The sequence below is a fragment of the Arvicola amphibius genome, chromosome 1, assembly GCF_903992535.2.
Source record: "Arvicola amphibius chromosome 1, mArvAmp1.2, whole genome shotgun sequence".
Classification (NCBI taxonomy): Eukaryota; Metazoa; Chordata; class Mammalia; order Rodentia; family Cricetidae; genus Arvicola; species Arvicola amphibius.
In genome coordinates this window covers 150,030,901-150,050,053 of record NC_052047.1, presented here as the reverse complement: position 1 = coordinate 150,050,053, position 19,153 = coordinate 150,030,901, and the positions used below count along the sequence as shown (strand labels likewise).

The following is a 19,153-nucleotide window of genomic DNA, read 5'->3' as shown; positions in this document are numbered from 1 at the left end:
TCAGTCAGCCAGGGCTACAAAGTGAGACCCAGTCTCAAAACAAAACAAAACGCTTAGCGAGGCTATCTCCAGGGAAAAAAATAAAGAATGACAGGCCCACGGCAGTAGTTTGGTGTGTTAAAGAGATAACGGAGAAATACGCAAAGCAGGGTTACTTATTTCCAGTGCCCCAAGTCCCAAAAGCTGAAGTTCACTAAACTACAGATCTGAGGAGGTGTGGCCTCACCACTGGACTACAAACTGGTGCATCATGGGACTATTTAAAGGGTGAGGGAACGCGGAGGCCAGGCGCAGTGGATTATGGGAGGCGTTACTGAAACCCGCCAAAGCGGAAGAGTTCGTGCACTGCCGGGCCCGGGAAACCTGGGTGAGCAGGGACGGGCCAGCCTCACTGTGCCCGGCGCGTGTTCCCTGAGCCCACAGCAGCATGCCGCGCCCCGCGTCCGCCGGCCCCGAGATGCTGAACGTGCGTCGCCTCCCCACAGCCCTGCCATGTCTGGCTGCGAGCTGCCGAGGGGCCTGTGCCCGGACATGTGCCCGGCCTCCGAGCGCGTCCAACGCGAGCGCGAGCGCCGCCTGCACCGGCTGGAGGTGGAGCCGGGAAGCCGTGGGAGCGCGCCCCGAGCCGACCCGCGGCGCGCCGTGAAGGAGTACTGCCGGCCGGCGGCAGGCAAGCCCCGGCCCCCGCCCGGCCTGCTGCGGCCGCCCCCGGTGCTCCTGGCCACCGTGCGCTATCTGGCCGCCGAGGTGGCCGGCCGCGCCGACGCGTCGTGCGCCGAGGTGGTGGGCTTCGTGGCTGACCGCCTGCGTGCTGTGCGGCTGGATCTGTCGCTGCAGGGCGTGGGCGACGCGGAAGCCGCGGCGGTGCTGGAGGCCGCGCTGGCCACGCTGCTGGCCGTGGTGGCGCGACTGCGGCCCGAAGAGGCGCGCGGAGCCGCGGACCTGGTGCTGCTTCAGAAGCAGGTGCAGGAGGGCTTCGGCTCGCTGCGGCGCTGCTACGCGCGGGGCAACGCCCCGCACCCCCGCCAGGCCGCCTTCCAGAGCCTCTTTCTGCTCTACAATTTGGGTGAGTGGGATCTGAGGATTTTGGGGGAGAAGCAGTTCTAGCATCGGTGGCGAGGTGTAGCTTAGGACCGTGGCAGCTTGCATCACTCAGCAATAGCTCCTCTAAGGGAAAGTCAGGTCGGAAGAGCCTTCGAGTCCCGACTTGGGACCTCCGACCTGTCAGTCCCAAATTGGGCTATTTTCTCCGTGATAGAGCTGAAGGGAGGTGGACTAGTAATGAGAGAGCTGGCCTAGAAAGCACTTTGAAAACGTAAAAACTACTCAGTGGCCTGGCCAATGAATGGATCTGCTAAAAGTCTTTTCTGTGGGTGAATTATTTATTAAAAGAAAATCCTATGGGCCTGGTGGCAGGCGCCTTTAATCCCAGCTCAGAGGCAGGCAAATTCTTTGATTCTATATGTGAATACAGTATGTTTGGATCATACACAGAGTGACTTTTTAAAGATTTATTTATCATACATAACAGTATGTATACAGTATACATTCTGCCTGCAGGCCAGAAGAGGGCGCTAAATCTCATTACAGGACCTCTGGAGGAACAGCCAATGCTCTTAACCACTGAACCATCTCTCCAGCCCCCAGGATGGCTCTTAAACTCAATAATTTACAAAAGTGGCCCAAGGTACCAGTGGCCATGATTTCCTGGAAATGAAGAGAGTCATCTAAAAAAAAAAAAAATGACCTTTCCAGATAGAGAAATGTAACAGCAGCACTCAAAATCCTTTTGATACTGCAACCTAGACAGTGGAAAACCAAGGCAGAAAGCTTAGGTGTGGGTCTAGCAGGATAAGCCTGAGCTCTAGGACAGCCTCAAGCAAGCCTTTATTTTGGCCCATGCACTGACTGTTTTTGTGTGTCAACTTGACCCAGCTAGAGTCAGCAGAGAGGAGGGACCCCCAGCTGAGGACATGCCTCCATGAGATCAGCTGTAAGGCATTTTCTCAGTTAGTGATCAGTGCAGGAGGGCCCAGCGCATTGTGGGCGGCGGTCCTGGGTTCTATAAGAAAGCAGGCTGAGCGGCCAGTGGCCCACACGCGCGTGGGAGCAGAGGCAGAGGTAGGTAGATCACTGGGAGTGTGAGGCTGGTCTGGTCTACAAAGAGAGTTTCAGGACAGCCAGGGCTACATACAGAGAAACCCTATGTTGAAAAACAGGGAATCGTCAGCTTCAAAATACTGAAGGAAAAAAAAACAGGAAATAAAAGAAAGCGGGCTGAGCAGGCCAGTAAGAGCACCGCTACATGGCCTCTGCATCAGCTCCTGCCTGCAAGATCCTGCCCTGATTTCCTTCAGTGATGAACAGCTATTTGGAAGTATAATCCAAATAAGCCCTCTCCTCCCCAGCTTGCAATTGGTCGTGGTGTTTTGTCTCAGTAATAGGAACCCTGAAGACAGCCTAGAATATAAAACACTGCCCACTTCCCCTTTGTAAGGACTGTAACCGAAAGAGGTCTGTTCTTTGAGAGAAAGGTCTGATGGCTAGATCTCTGTTGGAAGGAGAGAGGAAGTGGGTTAACGTCTCCAGGAGACGTGACTGGTGTTGGCAGGTGGACAGAACCAAGATTTGGAAATGAGCTGGAGGGGATGGGATGTGAGGTAGGCCTGATGTAGAAAATACTAAGCCTTCTTGTTCCTTTCTGCTTCTTGCTCTCAGGCTCTGTGGAAGCCCTGCAGGAGGTTCTACAGCTGCCTGCCACCCTTCGTGCCTGCCGACCCCTTCAGACTGCCCTGGCTGTTGACGCTGCCTTCCGTGAAGGCAACCATGCCCGGCTGTTTCGCCTGCTTCGCACCTTGCCCTACCTACAGAGCTGTGCAGTGCAGGGACATATTGGCTATTGCCGCCGCAAAGCGCTGGCCCGCCTATCCCGTGCCCTGAGCACTCCTAAAGGACAGACCTTGCCCTTGGACTTCATAGTACACCTTCTGGCCCTGGATGGACTCCACGAAGCAGAGGATCTGTGTCGGGCCCATGGACTGACTTTAGATAAGGACAGAGTTGTGTTCCTGAGGGGGCAATACTCTGAGGAAGGACTCCCACCCCCTGGTACCTGCCATACATTAGTGGGAAGTAAGCTGCAGGGGCGCACCCTGGAGGAGATGGTCATGGCAGAGGAAGACAGGGACGTGCAAAGACCTGGACCTGGACCTCCAGCTTGAGAGGGTTGGATCTCCAACAAGGACTGGACCAGAGCACCTGGGGCTCTTCTTCTTCATGATTCCCAAACAATAAAAGGACCGCGTTTTACAGGAACTTTTTAGACTTCTTTTATTTGAGGGTTGAGAGGGGAGAAAGAACATGGAGAGCAGGGCCAAAAGAAAGGTTAGGAAAGGTTAGGCAATGTCCTCTACACTCTGCTTTGGGCCCAAGTTTCACCCACTTCTAAGAGCAGGTGTGTTTAACTGCAAGAACCCCTGGCTGTTGCCCCAAAAGCTTGAGAGTGTTTCCTGGTTGTAGCTACTCCTGACCTTATCAAAGGTGTGAGAAATGCAAGATAAGAAGAGCCCCAAGACACAGGGCTAGGGTCAGAGGTCCTCCACGGGTTTCAGGGTGGCTGCTGCTCCCTCCAATGCCGTTACTATAATGCTAAGCTGCCTCTGTACTTCAGCCCAGGCTTCAGGTCCGGAGTTGGCGTCCTGGGCCCTAGCACAGGCATTGGCCAGGCCTGGGAATGTGGCAGCAGAGGCTGTGTTGGGTGCCCAGAGCACGTGACTGAGGAGAAACAGCGAGCTGACGGTCAGTGGGGTTGGTCTGGGATTCCGCACTATCAGCAGGCAAGCATAAAAGCCCCCATCTGCTGTCTAAAAGCGAGGGCTTAGAGCAGTGCAGGGAGGGCCTCATCCCAGCATCAGTGAGTGGGTTGTTTGTGAGTGAAGCAGGAAGCCTCTTTGAGTGGGATCGCTGATCCAGCCCACCTCCCAGGAGCTTTGGCACAGACTCACCTATAGTACGGCTTCTCTGGGAAAGCCTTTGGGTTCAGGAATGCCCGTTCCAAGAGCATTAGCTGGTCATTGACCATCCGTACCTGCAAGGGACTGGAGGGCATGTCTGTCACCCTGCAAGCTAGCAGTCCAGCAGCTAGCTTGGTGTCTGTATGACCCCTCCCAGACACGTGCCCCCTGCGCATGCTCACTCAGGGCTGCTGTTCTGCAGTGCTGAGATGCGCCTGACCAAGGCCGCAGCTGCTGTCTCAAACTCCTTCACTGCCGTCACCAGGGGGTCTGTGTGGGGAACATTCAGTTTAGCCCTGTCTGAGGATAGAGGGTTCCCTGAACTTCCGTGTCGGGGTGTGCTTACCCAGGCTGATACTGTGCTGCTCCAGTAGGGTGCCGAGATCTGTCTGCGCAGCCTTCAGGAAACTCTGCAGCGTCTCACTGTAGTCACTGACATTGAGGGGCAGGAAGAGGCTGTCACTGAGCCGAAGAAGCACACTCCCAGCAGTCCGGCCCACGGCTTGGTGGCTGCTGAAATCTGTGGAGGAGACACAAGGCTAGGGCTGCATCTTTAGCCCATCTTTCTTTCCTCAGAATGTCCCTGTCCCCTCCTCACCAGGGTCCAGAAACTTCTCCACGTATTCGAATGTGTCAAAAGCCGTGTGGTAGGTAGGGTAGATCCTGGCTGAGGTCTTGCTCTAGAGGAGTAAGGAAGAGGGACCAGCTGGGGGTGTACCCACAGTCAGCCCCACTTTGGCCTCGATCCTCATCACATCCAAGATGTGAGCGTCAGAATTCCCACTAAGAGGAGGAACCAACCCACTTAGTATCTATCTCCCAGATAGGAACGAGGAGAAGCTTGGGGCTGTGAATCAGATATGGGGATCCCAGCTCCACCACTCAAAGGCAGCATAGCCAGGGGGAGAAAGGGCCTTAGCACATCCACTCAAGAGCTGCAGGCCAGAGGTACTGCAGCCTCCACCACAGTCCCCACAACGGGATTCCTCTTAGTTCCCTAATATGACCTGAGTAGTGCCAGTACTCATGAAAGCTTTCTAAACTCAATTCCGCTAGTCACTGCCATCCTACAACTAGCTGGCAGCAGTGCTTTCTTCCTCCTGAGCAGGACGTACCATGACACCCAGGGCTTTGCAGAATGAGGGAGATGGAGCATGTCTGCATCAGTGCAATCTGATGGGTGTAAACATGCTCAGAGAACCCAAGAAAGTTGGTGTGACTGTTGGAATGTAATTGGCTCCCATTGGCTCGTTTAGGGAGTGGCACTATTAGGAGGTGTGGCTTTGCTGGAGTAGGTATAGCCTCACTGAAGGAAGTGTGTCACTGTGAGGGTGGGCCTTGAGTCTTTTATGCCCAACCTACAGTGACACAGTTCGCTTCCTGTTGCCTGCAGATCAAGACAGAACTCTCAGCTCCTTCTCCAGCAGCATGTCTGCCTGCGTACTACCATGCTTCCAGCCACGATGACAACAGACTAAACCCTGAAACTGTAAGCCACCCCAATCAGATGTTTTCCTTTATAAGAGTTGCTGTGGCCACGGTGTCTCTTCACAGCGATAGGAACTAACTAAGACAGCTGACCTGTGCTGACCAGTATTAATGACTAGTTTTAATGGTCAACTTGACACCATCCGGAATCACCTGGGAAAGACTCATTAAGATCAGGAGGGCATATGGGCATGTCCGTGGGACTCTGATCTTGATCACATTCATTGAGGTAGGAGGACCTCAAAGGATTACAACCCATCAAGGTGGGTTACCTCCAAGGTAACACCATTCCCTAGGTCAGGGCGGAGAACTGAACTGAGCCCTGGTAATCCTGTATGCACTCTTGCTCTCCGCCCTTCCCTGGGAATGTGCTGCGCTCCCTGCAGCTCCTGCTGCTGTGGCTTCCTGCTGTAAATGACTGTGACCTGGACTCAGAGCTGAAATAAACCCTTCCTCCTCAAAGTTGCTTTTGCCGGGGTGTCAGTCATAGCAACAGGAAACAGAAATGGGCCAGTCTGTACCAAACCTTCCCCTGAGGTTTGATGCATCAGTACTGGGAGGGAAGTAGCGTTGAAGACTGCTCACCCGGTCATAGGTGTAGGCCAGGTCCATGGAAGAGATGCCCAGGAAGTGGATGAATGAGGCGTAGTCACTGCCTGCACCCAGTGTACCTAGACTAGAGGAGGGAAGAGAATAGCGTTTGGCGGGTGCTGGGCGGACATGTTGGGCCTCTGGTCCTGCTTTTCTGGTTTCTGGGCTCACCTGGGGACCAGGCCATACACTGTACTACTGCGGTTAGTATATTGGATCCAGTTGTCATAGATACTGAGGCCGCTGCGACCTGGTGCACTGATCTGGTACAGAGAGAAACATCTGGTGGCTCAGGAAACCCAGCCACTCTGCCAGACCCCAATCTCCAGATCGACTGTGATCTCTGGGTTCCAGTCCTGCCCACCCCACATAGATTCACCACCACCCCTGTACCTCTTTGGTGGCAGAGAAGATGACACTTTGTACAGGGGGTGTCCCCTGTGCCCGGAGGGTAGCATTGGCTGTGGGAGGAAGTAAGGAGATCTGTTCAGACCTAGCTCCTTCTTTCTCCAGGCCACTCACAGCTGGCAGAGCCTCCCATACCAAACACAGAGATATCCACATTGATGTAGGCCACCGTGCGCTCCTGCAGCTTGCTGAGGAACTCCTACAGGGTGGGGGAACACCTTGGTCCATCATGGTCCCATCCAAAGACCCCTTCCACCCATTCCTTTGTGGGACTCACTCACCTCTGTGAATTCCGTAGAGCCAATGAGCCCGAATTCCTCCGCCCCCCAGCTGGCGAAGATGATGGATCTACGGGGTCGCCAGGTGCCTGGAGAGAAGAGGCCATGAGGAATCAAAGGGCAGGGTAACTTCTGGAGTAGCTGGGGACATGGAAGGAAGGGAGGAGCTGGAAAAGGTGTGCACCCTTCTGTCACCCTTCCAGGAGACAGTCCCCTTTCTAGCCTCCCCCTCTCAACATATTGCCCAAGGTCATAGCCTGTAAGCAGCCAGGTTCAAATCCAGACAGCTGGCTCTAGAGCCCTGTGGTTTATCCAGTGCCCCACCCTGCCTCCCACAGCATCCTGCAGCCTGGCTTCTGTCTCCAGGCTACCTGCCCACAGTGTGTCCCCAGCCACCCGGAGACTCTATGCTTGCCCCTCATAGACTCCGTATTCCCTCAGCTCCGCATGCTCCCCGTTTTGTTGTCACCTCTGGCTGCAACTGGATTAGTTGATCATTATTGTTTGAGTCTTACTTTGTTAATTCTGAAACAGGGTCATGCTATATAGTTCAGGTGGGCCTAGAACTACTCATGGAGCACAAGTTGGTCTTAAACTCACCATCCCCCTGCCTCCACCTCCCCAGTGTTAATATCACAGACATGTGCTCCAAATCCACTATGTAGCTGAGGTTGACCTTGAACTTCTCATTCTCCTGCCTCCACTGGAATCAAATCCAAGTCCTCTTGGATGCTAGGCAAGCAGGCTAGACTGGCTGGCCACAGAGCTCCGTGAATCTACCTGTCTCTAGCTCACTACCTGGCCTCAGCTGGTCTTGGCTGCATCTGCTCCCCAGTTCATGTCACAGTGCCTTTTCCAACCTGGACACAGACACCCTCAACCTCCTTCCTGCCCTCTCCTCTGATAGCCACTGTCCCTGGCTGCTCAGCTTTCTCTCTTCCTGAGGGATGCCAGTGCTGGGATGTCACCAGAACAGTTAGACTTGCCTTATAAGGCAAGACACCTCCATGGGCAGAGCCTGGAAAGACCATGTTTACAGCCTGGGGGCCTGGCTCTACTAGGAGCCTCCTGAAGATGGCTCCTATATCATGTATCAGTAATCTGTTCCTTGAGCCCTGAAGCTTCCAAGGCCAGGGGCTGGTGCCCAGGTACTTATGCCCCCAGGGCTCATGGCCTGGTTCAGGTGAGCCCTGGAGTTGGGAGGAAACAGAAGTGGGCTTCTGGAGGAGTTACCAGTAGAGAGGATAGCCTCACCCTTCTTTAGCAAGGTCCCCAGGACTCGGGAGATCTCCAGGAGGACGGCGGTACCAGTGCTGGGGTCCACGGCTCCGTGTACCCAGCTGTCCCGATGGTTTCCATAGATCACATAACGATCTGAAGGGAGGACCAGAGTCGGAGGGGCAGAGAAAGGACAGCAGAGGGCAGGCAGACCAAGGTGGGCTGCAACCAGGACAGGCCCCAGGGGAGCGGCAGGGCTTGGTGCAAACAGGCTCACCAGGCTCCACTGCCCCCTGGATGATGCCCAGGACGTTGGAGGAGTTTCTCAGCTCCAGGCTGTTGTGAACTCTCACTTTCACCTCGCTAGGGGTGGGAAAAAGGATATAATTAGAATTTAAGCACTCTCCTGTCCCCCTATCAAATTTAGGAGAAAGTGAGGCCAAGAGAAAGGTGACAGACACCACCAGTCACTTGCCCAATAGGGACCCAGAAAAGCAGTAAGTAAAGCTGTCCCTCTTTTGGTTGGAAGTCTCCTTGGCTTGGGAAGAGGGGACAGACACCTGGTGGCAGGAATGCTCAGATGGGGATGTTAGCCAGGAGTGTACTGGCCAGTCCTGGTTCAAAGGGGGCAGTGGCTGGAGTGGGAAGTGGTGGGAGGGGCAGGGAGACCCCATGGGGTTTGGTGGGCCACAGTAAGTCCTTTCAGTGAGCTTCCCCCAAAGACCAGGCTGTTCTGGAGAGAGCTGGGAAATAGTCATGAAGAGGGAGGAAAGAAAGTCAGGGAAGAGGGAGGTGGGGGTACTAGAGGGAAGAGAGAAACTCCGCCTTACCTGCCTGCTGGGAAGCTCCCGTCCTGCTTGAAGCCAGGCCCCAGATTGTAGTCACAGCCCAGGGCTCCCTTCCAGGAGGCACTGGCAGGGGGCCCAGTGAGGTTACTGGGGAGGAGAGAGTGCCGATGAGGGTAAGTGTGGCATCTGCAGGTGTCTGGGCACGGGCAGAGAACTGGGCACAGGCTCACCAGAGCAGGTCTCTTGCATCCTCAAAGCCAATAGGCTGGGCAGGAATTGGGGGAATTCCCGAGATGTTGTTAATATCCAGGCGGAAAGAAGAGGGGTGAGCTGGAAGGTAGGGAGTCAGAGGGTCCCCAAAATACTCATAGTAGGAGCCTCGCTCCACACCTGAGGGAGGCAGTCCCCAGGAGTTGGGGAAGGTTTCGCTGGGCAAGCTCTTCCCATCATTGATGTCCCCAGGGTCTGTGTATACCAGCACTCCAACCACTCCATGTTTGGCAGCATTAATGGCCTGCAGAAGGCAGAGGAGACTGTGTATAAATTACAGATGGGGACAGGCGTGCCCTATGCCGCCTCCTCGATTCTCTACATGGAAATCAGAATTGCTTTGTCTTCCCATGAGCAAGAAAATTCTGGCCCAAGACATTTATGGTAGAACTACTTGGGCTACTGGTGATGTCTGGCTGAGAAAATGGGAGCAATCCTTGGATGGAATACTATAAAGGAATGAGATGTAGCCTGGTGGTGGTGGCGCACACTTTTAATCCCAGCACTGGGGAGGCAGAGCAGATGAACTCTGTGAGTTCAAGGACAGCCTAATCTACAAGAGCTAGTTCCAGGACAGCCAGGGCTGTTACACAGAGAAACCCCGTATCAAAAAACGAAAAAGAAAAAGAAAAGAAAGAAAGAGATGTAAGTCATTTTGTGGTGGCAAGTGCCTGCAACCCCCACACTCCAGAAGCATAAACAGGATTGTTGTGCAGCTGAGGCTAGCCTGGACCACAGAGTGCAACTCTGTTTCAAGGGGGGAAAAAAGAAAAGACTTGTATACCCTTCATAAGCAGCAGCATTTTCAACATCTAAAATGTGAGCCAAGTAAAGTGTCCATCCGCATACAAATGAGTAAGAGGTGGTGTATATACTTGGAGACAAGGTCTTATGCAACCCATGCTGACCTCAAACTCTGCCCAAGGATGACCTCGAACTTCTGATCCTGCCTTCACCCCCCATCCCTCCAGTGCTGATATTACAGGCTTGTGCTATAGCACTCAGTTCTCTGGGTTGCTGGGAATCCGATGTAGGGCCTTGTGCATGCTCAGCAACCCATCGTACCAACTGAACGGCATCCCAGTCCAACTGTGCAATGTTATTTGGAACCTTGAAACTGGTAGGCTAGGTGAAATAAGTCAGATACAAAAGGCTACATATTGCCAAGTATGGTGCCTCACAGTACCCAGGAGGCTGAGATAGGCAAATCTCTGTGAGTTCAAGGTTAGCCACATCTACACAGAGTTCCAGGAAAGTCAGGGATATGTAGAGAAGCCCTGCCTCAAAGAAAAAAAAAAAGAAAAAAAGAGATAAATGTACGATTTTTAATTTTTTAAAATGTATTTGTTTGTTTATTTATTCATTTGTTTATTTGTTTGTTTTTGCCTTTTCAAGACAAGGTTTCTCTGTATAGCCCTGGCTGTCCTGGAACTCCTCTGTTGACCAGACTGGCCTTAAACTCAGAGTTCCTTCCTCCTGCCTCTGCTCCCCAGGCTTGGGATTAAAGGCGTGTGTTGACACCATGCCACTTGTAACTCCATCACAAAGGGATCAGGTGCCCTCTTCTGGCCACACCACATAAACACATACAGGCACAGAGACACATAAACAAAGAAACGTCTGAAATCCTTTTTCTGGCAGGGCTAGAGAGAGCGTTAGCTGCCAGGCAAAGGTAGCACATACCTTTAATCTGGGGAGACAGAGGCAGGTGGATCTCGAGTTCAAGGCCAGCCTGCTAAACAAAGCAAGTTCCAGAACAGCCAAGGCTACACAGAGAAATTCTGCCTCAAAAAACAACAAAAATCAATCAAACAAACAAAAAGACCTCTTCCAGAGGACCTGGGTTCAGTTTCCAGCACACATATGGTGGTTTATAACCATTTAGAGCTTCAATTTCAGGGGATCTGATGCCCTCTCTGCCCCTGTGGGCACCTCATTTACATGGGAGCAAAACACTCATGTGCATCAACTAAAACTAGAAAAGAACTTGGAGTTGAGGCTATCAGAACCTGAGGAGCAGCAGGAGAAGACATTGTTAAATGGAAGTTCAGTTTCAATAAACAAAAACAAAACAGGTGTAAAGGTGCAAGCCTTTAATCCCAGCACTCAGATCTCTGTGAGTTTGAGGTCAGACTGTCTACAAATCTGGTTCCAGGACATCCAGGGCTGTTACACAGAAAAACCCTGCCCCCCCTTCCCACAAAATAAGAGGAAAGATTTATTCTTTGTTTAAATTGTGTGTGTGTGTGTGTGTGTGTGTGTGTATGTGCACGAGTGCCAGTACCTGAGGAGGCCAGAGGTGCCTGATCACCCTGGAGCTGGAGTTTCAGATAGTTGTGAGCCACCTGACCTGGGATCTGGGAACTGAACTCAGGCCCTCTGCAGAGCAGTATGACTTTTAGTAGGGAGTCCGCTCTACAGCCCATGGAATGTTGGTTGCTAAGGCGCTAAACCCGGACAGCACTGATGGTGCATATTACCAATGTTCTTAACACACCATAGACTTTAAAATGGTGGCAGCCAAACCAGGCATGGTAGCTCTCAACTGTAACCCTAGCACTCAGAAGGCTGAAGCAGGAGGATCACCTTGAGTTGGAGGTAAGCCTGGGCTACATAGTGAGTTCTAGGCTAGCCTGGGCTGTAGCATAAGGCCTTTCCTTAATCTTCCCACACATCATTAAAAAAAAAAAAAGAGGTGAGCGTCGAAGTGAGCATGGTGGTGCACAACACTTGCAAGCCCAGAACTTGGGACACTGAGGGAGGAGGATCGGGAGTTTGAGATTAACCTGAGATACACAGTGAGTTTGAAACTAAGTTTGGCTACGTAGTGAGACTTCAAAACAATGAAAAAGACAAACAAACAAACAAACAAAAAGGAGACTAACAGTGAGATAACTTGGTTGGTAGAGTGCTATAAACCAGGCCTGATGCTCCTTACCTGTGATACCAGCACGTGGGGTCAGAACCTCAGAGTTCAAGGCCAGCCTCTGCCACGCCAGAAAAAGAAAGAAATCCTTTCCTCCCCAAGGTGCTTTAGTCCTGGTGTTTATTACAACAGAAACCCTAACTAAGCCTAAACCTACTAATCCCAGCACTTGGGAGACAGAGGCAGGAGGATCTCTGTGAGTTCAAGTCCAGCCTGGTCTATAGAGTGGGTTTCAGGACAGCCAGAGAAGCCCTGTCTAGCTGAGCAGTGGTGGCACACACCTTTAATCCCAGCACTCGGGAGGCTGAGGCAGGGGAATCTCTGTGAGTTCGAGACCAGCCTGGTCTACAAGAGCTAGTTCCAGGACAGACTCCAAAGCTACGGAGAAACCCTGTCTCGAAAAAAAAAAAGAAAAAAAGAAAAGAAAAAGGAAAGGAAGGAAGGGAAGGAGGGAGGGAGGGAGGGAGAGAGAGAGGGAGGGAGGGAGGGAGGGAGGGAGGGAGGGAGGGAGGGAGGGAGGGAGGGAGGGAGGAAAGGAGAGGGAGGGAGGGAGGGAGGGAGGGAAGGAGGGAGGGAGGGAGAGTAAAAAAGAAGGAACCTCTGACTAGGATAGGATACCTTCCTGGAACACCTGGGGAAGGGGACAAACAGCAGCTACCCCAGCCTTTTGTTTCTTTCCTTTTTGTTTTTGTGTTCTGTGTGTGTGTGTGTGTGTGTGTGTGTTTGTGTGCATGTGATCACTTTCGACCTTATTTGTTTGTTTAGGTTTCTGGCTTTGTTTTGTTTATGTAATCCTAGCTGTTTTGGAATTCCTACGTAGACCAGATTTGTCTCAAAAGTCCTACAGCTCCTCTGTCTTTGCTGGGATTGAAGGTGTAAGCGGTGCGTGCCAACACACCGGGTTTGTTTGTTTGTTTTTGTTGTTGTTTTTTAAACCTGGAAAACACTACATCGTCCAGGCTGGCCTGGAACTCTCAGAGGTCTTTCTACCTCTGCCTCCCTCCTCAGGGAGTTCAGGTGTGTTCCACTTTCACCCCATTTTTTGAGACAGCCTCTCTCCCTGAAACCTAGAACTCCCCAATTTGACTAGACAACTGCCATCCAGAACCTCTGTACTGCAGAAAGGAGCCTTAGGATGTGTTGGTGGTGTCCGGTTTGTCTAGTTAGCCCCACCCTCAGGCCCCAGAGTACACAGTTGGTATCAGCAGACACTAACTAGACTCAGGGCCTGAGCTCAGCACCCAGAGAAGGAGCAGACAGAGTAATAGATGAAAAGGAGAGAGACACAAACATTGCAAGCCTGGAGGTGTGGCTGACCCTGAGCAGAGCGGCCTGACCCCGCTCCAGAACGCCTGCCTGCCTTTGTCTCTCCTCTCTTCTGGCTGGGGAGGAAATGCCAGTTTTTAAGATGTCTGTCTGCTGCTTTCGCAGGTCACCAGGTCTCTGAATAAAACACAACTTAAAGATTCAGTTCCTGGGCTGGTAAGAAGGCACAGCAGGCAAAAGGTGCTTGCCGCCAAGCCTGATGACCTGAGTGCAAGCCCTGGGGCAAACATAGCATGCAGACGGAGAGAACTGACTGCTGCAAGCTGTCCTCTGTTCCCACACAATTTGCCAATTAGCTGGGCAGTGGTGGGACACATCTTTCATTCCAACACTTGGGAGGCAGAGGCAGGCAGATCTCTGTGAGTTCGAGCCCAGCCTGGTCTCCAGAGCGAGTTCCAGGACAGCCAGGGCTACACAGAGTGACCCTGTTTTGATGGGACAAAAAATAAGAGCTTGGGTTTTTGACCCTGTTGGCTCTTGGGGTGCCAGGCAACACAGCCCAGGTGTTTAGGGGACACCAGTCCACACAAGCTCCCAGCTCAGTCTCTGATTCCTCTCCCAGCACGGCTTTCTCTCTGCCTTCTTCCCCTTGGTGCTCTGTCTCCCCTGGCCCTTCTCCACCCGGGCATCTGCATGGCGAAAGCTACTTACCTTAGCGCCACGCCCCACACCCCCATAGCGAGTCAGGGCGATGGTGCCTTCAAGCTTGATTCCCCTAGCCTCTAGCTCCTTGAAGTCCTCTTCAGAGCCTTGGTTGGCATAGACGAGGAGGCCCTAATCCCAAGAGGAGAGATCTGTAAGGCCAAGCTTGGCCAAAGGCAGGTACACAGGGGGACAGAGATTGAGTAGCAACAGCAAGAAATTTGGTTCTCCCCTCTCCTCACCAAAAAAATGTATGTACCCCAAAAATGGCTACCTTCTCTATCTAGGTGTCCTGTCCAAAGCTTTGAGCAGGGACCACTAACTAGTGTTTGCTGAATGACTGACTGACAGATGGAGGGTAGGAGTAACAGCAGCAGGTGTGAGGTCAGTGAAGGGGTTTGGGCTGAGCTTGAAGCGCTTCTCAGATGCCTCAGCTTCAGAGTGGGAAAAGGGGGAACCAAGAAGAGCTAGAATATGGTAGGGGGGTTCCAGGCTCACCTGCGGGGTGCCAGCGGGTGCATAGGCAGCATAAGGTTGCAACACATTGGGCCCCTTCTGCTCCCCGGTCAGATTTTTCTCTCCGGGTTGGAAGGAGTGGAAGACCGTTCCATCCCGGCCCACTGTGTGAGAAGGCCCGGTTATAGCTGGGCCCAGCAGTAGCCCTCTCCACCCCAGCATTTCTGGACAGGACCTCACCGACTTCCACGACATTCGGCTGCTCCTTGTTGGGGAAGGAGAGCAGGACGTTATACTCATAGGTCCTGGCGGAGTCCAGGCCAGTTGCCGTGTCCTGCCAACGCTCCAGCAGCAGGCGCACCAGGGCCTCATCCCGAGGACTGGAGGCTACATGGGGCTCCTTGGAGAGTTCTCTGCAGGGTGAGCAGGGGAGGGTGCAGGGTGTCAGGGGAGGCCTCCAGCTAACAGGGGTTTGGGTGGGCCCACTGCTCACCGAAGGTTCTCTCGGATCCTGCTGGCATCAAGTTGTCCCATAACAAGGTTAAGGATCTCCAGATCCAAGTCCCGGGAGTCTGAAGTGCTGGGGGATGGAGGGTCAGTTGCTTTGGGGATAGCAAAGTGGCCCAGAATGATCCCCAGCCCCAAGAGGGCAGCAGCCCCGACGACCGCTCCCAGTATTTTTGCCCAGTGCATCCTGTGGAAACAGCCCAGCAGCCCTGACTGGGCTTTTTTATATATGGGGTGTCTGCTGGTTAACCATTACTCATGGGTGGTGCTGTTCTTTTGACCCTGTGAGGAGCCAGGGAATGTCCTGCAGTGACAGCCAGGAGCTGATACCTGAACCACATTTAGAATTGTTTACCTGTAAAGACTCTCTGAAGGAATCAGGACAATGTGGAAACACCACGGCTGACAGAGGGAATGGTTCTCCCAGGGTCTCCTTGTGACACAGCACAGCAGGTATGGGACACACAGGGCCCTGCTGACTGCCCCACTGTGAACCCTGTGACCCTTGTGCCTTTACCAAGCCATTCAGTCTCTGACACTGGTGCCTCGATGGCCCAAGCAGACTTTTTAGTTTAAATGATGTCATTTTGCTAGACGAGCTGTGTCATGTTAGACATTCACTTAGCCTCCCCAAGCCCATTTTCCTTGCTAGAAAACCGTGCTGTTGTCTTCATGAAGCAAGACGCCATCTGGAGAGATGTTAATAGCCCAGTGTCAGAGCACAAAGGCAGAGAAAAGCTGGCGGGATTTCCGGTTTCTGCCTCTCAGAAGTTCCAGTTTGTGGGAGGAAGTGGCCTCTTGAAGGCAAGCCTGTTGCAGAACCTAAACCAGGAAGCCTATATCACCCCAGCAAAACAAAGTTCTCCATCCACAGATGTGGAATGTACCCATCATCCTTTTTTTTTTTTTTTCCCAAAGACAGAATCTGATTGTATAGCCCTAGGTGGCCTACAACTCTCTAGATCAGGCTACTCTCAAATTCACAGACATCTGCCAGCCTCTCCCACTTCTACAGGATTAGAGGCTGCACCACCAGGCTTGCCCTCACTCATCGATCTGCCCCTCCCACCCTCGCCTACTCCTCTTACCGCCCCACAGTCCCGCAGCCCCACAGCTCATCCATCCTTCCTCTTCCACCCTTCTCCTTCCCCACTGACCCCCATCTGCCCCTCAACGCCCACTGTCCTATCTATTTTCTCCTAGGTTTCTTCAGCTCTAAGCCAGCTTTATGGCAGGTCCTGAGGAAGCAAAGTCCAGCAGGAGAGACACAGGCTTGATGACTATCAGGGCCAAGACTGTGGCCTTGGTCTTATCAGAAGATTATCAATTTGGAGGAACTGGAGGACAGTTGCTAAATTAGCTGATAAACTGAATGTCAGAGGTTCAGATGACTCCCTGGGTACAGCCACACCCCGTCCTGAAGGATTTAGTTCTTGGAACTTTTAAAGCCGCAGGTGGGACACCTAGTCTATAGTGAGTACGCAACTGTGTTTGAGTCTCAGAGCTTGGTGAACAACATTTCTTTGTGCATCAACTTTGAGAAATCAACTCAAGCCAGGCATGATGGTACCAGCAATCACAGCCCTCTGGGGTGGAAGCAGGAGGATCAGGAGTTCAAGACAACCCTAGGAAATAGTGAGTTTGAGGCCAGCCCCATGAGACCCTGCCCCCCCCAAAAAAAGTTGGTGAAGGAGGTCCTTCTGTCTATGTGTTGCTTTCATTGGTTAATAAAGGAACTGCTTTGAGCCTATAGCAGAGCTATAGGGCAACATAGCTAGGAGGGGAAAACTAAACAGAATGCTGGGAAGAAGAGGTGGAGAGAGAAGGTATGGATTCTCTGCCTGAGACAGACACTAGGTAGAATCTTTGCCCGTAAGCCACTGCCACATGGCAATATACAAATTAAAAACTGGGTTAAATTAATATAAGAGTTAGCCAATAAGAAGGTAGAGCTAATGGGCCAAGCAATGTTTTAATTAATACAATTTCTGTATGATTATTTTGGTTCTAGGTGGCTGGGATGAATAAGCGGGCCCTCCTCCTACAAATTGACGCTCCAACGTGTGCTAGCTAGATCCACATAAAACCTGAGAAAGCTTGAAAAGGAATTCTAGTCCCCCCCCCCAAAAAATACAGAGTTTAACACAGCTTCTTGCTGTTTGCTGGTGGCATGCCACAGCTCCATTAAGAGAGATTTCCTGATTCAGCCGTAGCAGAAAAAAAGCCACAGCTGTTTTAAAACACGGCTTCCTGGGCTGTGTCACCAGTGCCAACTCTGGCTATGAAGCATTTCAGTGGTATTTGTGGGCCCGGATGTTTGTGTGCCCACTCGGTGTCGGCAGGAAGGTAGCTGAGACTATGCCCACTGCTCAGCGCTCCCAGCCTGGAAAGGCAGGCAGAATCAGGTCTACTAGGCTTGCACAGGCGGAAGAGCAGGGCAGATTTCTACAGCCATAAACAGAGTTGTTTCCAGGCTGTGCAGTGCTCTGCATGGCAGATTTATATGCCATGCACACTCATTCTCGGGGTTGGAGTGCTGAGCATGGCTCCTGCCTGGCGGCCCCAGAGCTAACACTAGTGGTGCTTCCACCATTTTAAAAGTGGAGAGAGGTGGAGCCAGCATCCAGAACCACTGCAACCAAGCTGGTTACCATTTTAAAACTCTTCATGATAGTAGAGAATTACAGATAATGCAATAAGAACAAATTCAGACGTAAAAGAACTCTAAATGGGTCACAGTGTTGGATAAATGTATGTAGGCTTGGAAGAGAGAAGAAAAAGAGCATAGAGAATCTTAAAATAAAGTTAATGCTTTAAAAAAGAGGGTGTAAAGTCTTTAAAGAGACAGAGTATAGTCATATATTAAAAGGAATAAAGAAAAATAAGCCACATAAAAATGGAAAATTCACAGAGAGTCTAGATTATGCATATTATTATGTTTTCTTTGAATTTTCTGACTATGAAGGAGCTAAGTACAGAGAGGCTTTTCATTGTATGGGCTGCTAAGCTAAACCAGCATGTATATTATAAAGGTATCATGACTTTCAAATTTGCATCTAAGGATAGTTGCTTTGGAAAAGTTCTTCTCTTGTTTCCACAGAAGATGAGAATCTGTGGATTACTTCCAGACCAAAATGATTTTATGGACCAAGACCTCCTGAAAGGTTGCCTTGAACACCTTCAAAAAAACACCCCTCAAAAAATTACTTTGCCCAATAAACAGCAGGAAGAGGTTTGGACAGAACTATGCCCATATTCCCAAATATTGTTTTTGAATGTTTGTTTATATTTAAAGGGAGATATGCTATAGAGATAAATAATTTGCTTTGGTGCGGATCTTGGTTTATTGATACAAGTTTAAGGTCAATTTTGCTATATGTATTTCTGCTCTAATTAAGGCATTGTGATTGTGTAGCTCATTTAAAAATATAATGTATAGGGCTGGAGAGATGGCTCAGAGGTTAAGAGCACTGGCTGCTCTTCCAGAGGTCCTGAGTTCAATTCCCAGCAACCACATGGTGCCCTCCTCTGGCGTGCAGGCATACATTGAGGCAGAATGTTGTATACATAATAAATAAATAAATCTTTTAAAATACATATAATGTATAATTAAGAAATATAAGTTAATAGATAATCATCTATAATTGTCAAGCTTGTAGTCATGTTAGTTAGGTGTATAGAGATATATTTCAGTTAGATAGGTATTATTCAAACCTTTCAGAGACCTTCAGAATATGGCATTTAAATGTTTTAAAAATTTAGGACTTTTCATGACAGTGAAACACATCTGCTCCTGGCAGCACCAGCTACTTCAAGAAGAAGATGGGCATCAAAGAGGCTGCTTATGGAGTTGGTTAGCCATTTGGGCAAGAAACTGCTCTTGCCTGGACTGCTTAGCTGAACATGCAGTATCCACAGAGAAATGACTGCTGAACTTGCCTAAAGATGAGATAATCCTTTGGGGTTACTGCTTCATGAAAGAGTCTGCGAGACATTCTGCGGGATACAGAAGAAAATAACTGAACTGTCTTTGAAATTTCCTGTTTCAGCTGGGCGGTGGTGGCGCACGCCTTTAATCACAGCACTCGGGAGGCAGAAGCAGGCTGATCTCTGTGAGTTCGAGGCCAGCCTGGTCTACAAGAGCTAGTTCCAGGACAGGCACCAATGCTACAGAGAAACCCTGTCTCAAAAAAACAAAAACAAAACAAAACAAAATCTCCTGCTTCATGAAAAAGTCTGCCG

The 19,153-nt window shown here is 51.1% G+C and overlaps 2 protein-coding genes across 2 annotated transcripts; one reads left to right on the top strand and one right to left on the bottom strand.

Moving 5' to 3' along the window:
• Positions 1-314: 314 nt before the first annotated feature.
• On the top strand, positions 315-3,315 carry Sac3d1 (SAC3 domain containing 1). The gene is made up of 2 exons (XM_038342041.1): positions 315-1,066; positions 2,719-3,315. Exons 1-2 carry the CDS (start codon positions 493-495, stop codon positions 3,219-3,221), a joined length of 1,077 nt encoding a protein of 358 aa, XP_038197969.1. The 5' UTR covers positions 315-492; the 3' UTR covers positions 3,222-3,315.
• On the bottom strand, positions 3,305-15,123 carry Naaladl1 (N-acetylated alpha-linked acidic dipeptidase like 1). Its single transcript, XM_038342036.1, has 18 exons — positions 14,898-15,123; positions 14,645-14,817; positions 14,447-14,568; positions 13,958-14,080; positions 9,015-9,298; positions 8,827-8,931; positions 8,274-8,359; positions 8,033-8,152; positions 6,782-6,867; positions 6,636-6,699; positions 6,486-6,553; positions 6,264-6,355; positions 6,087-6,177; positions 4,612-4,693; positions 4,360-4,533; positions 4,196-4,283; positions 4,005-4,097; positions 3,305-3,774 (listed from the first exon to the last, which is right to left on the bottom strand). Exons 1-18 carry the CDS (start codon positions 15,095-15,097, stop codon positions 3,588-3,590), a joined length of 2,238 nt encoding a protein of 745 aa, XP_038197964.1. The 5' UTR covers positions 15,098-15,123; the 3' UTR covers positions 3,305-3,587.
• Positions 15,124-19,153: the final 4,030 nt, after the last annotated feature.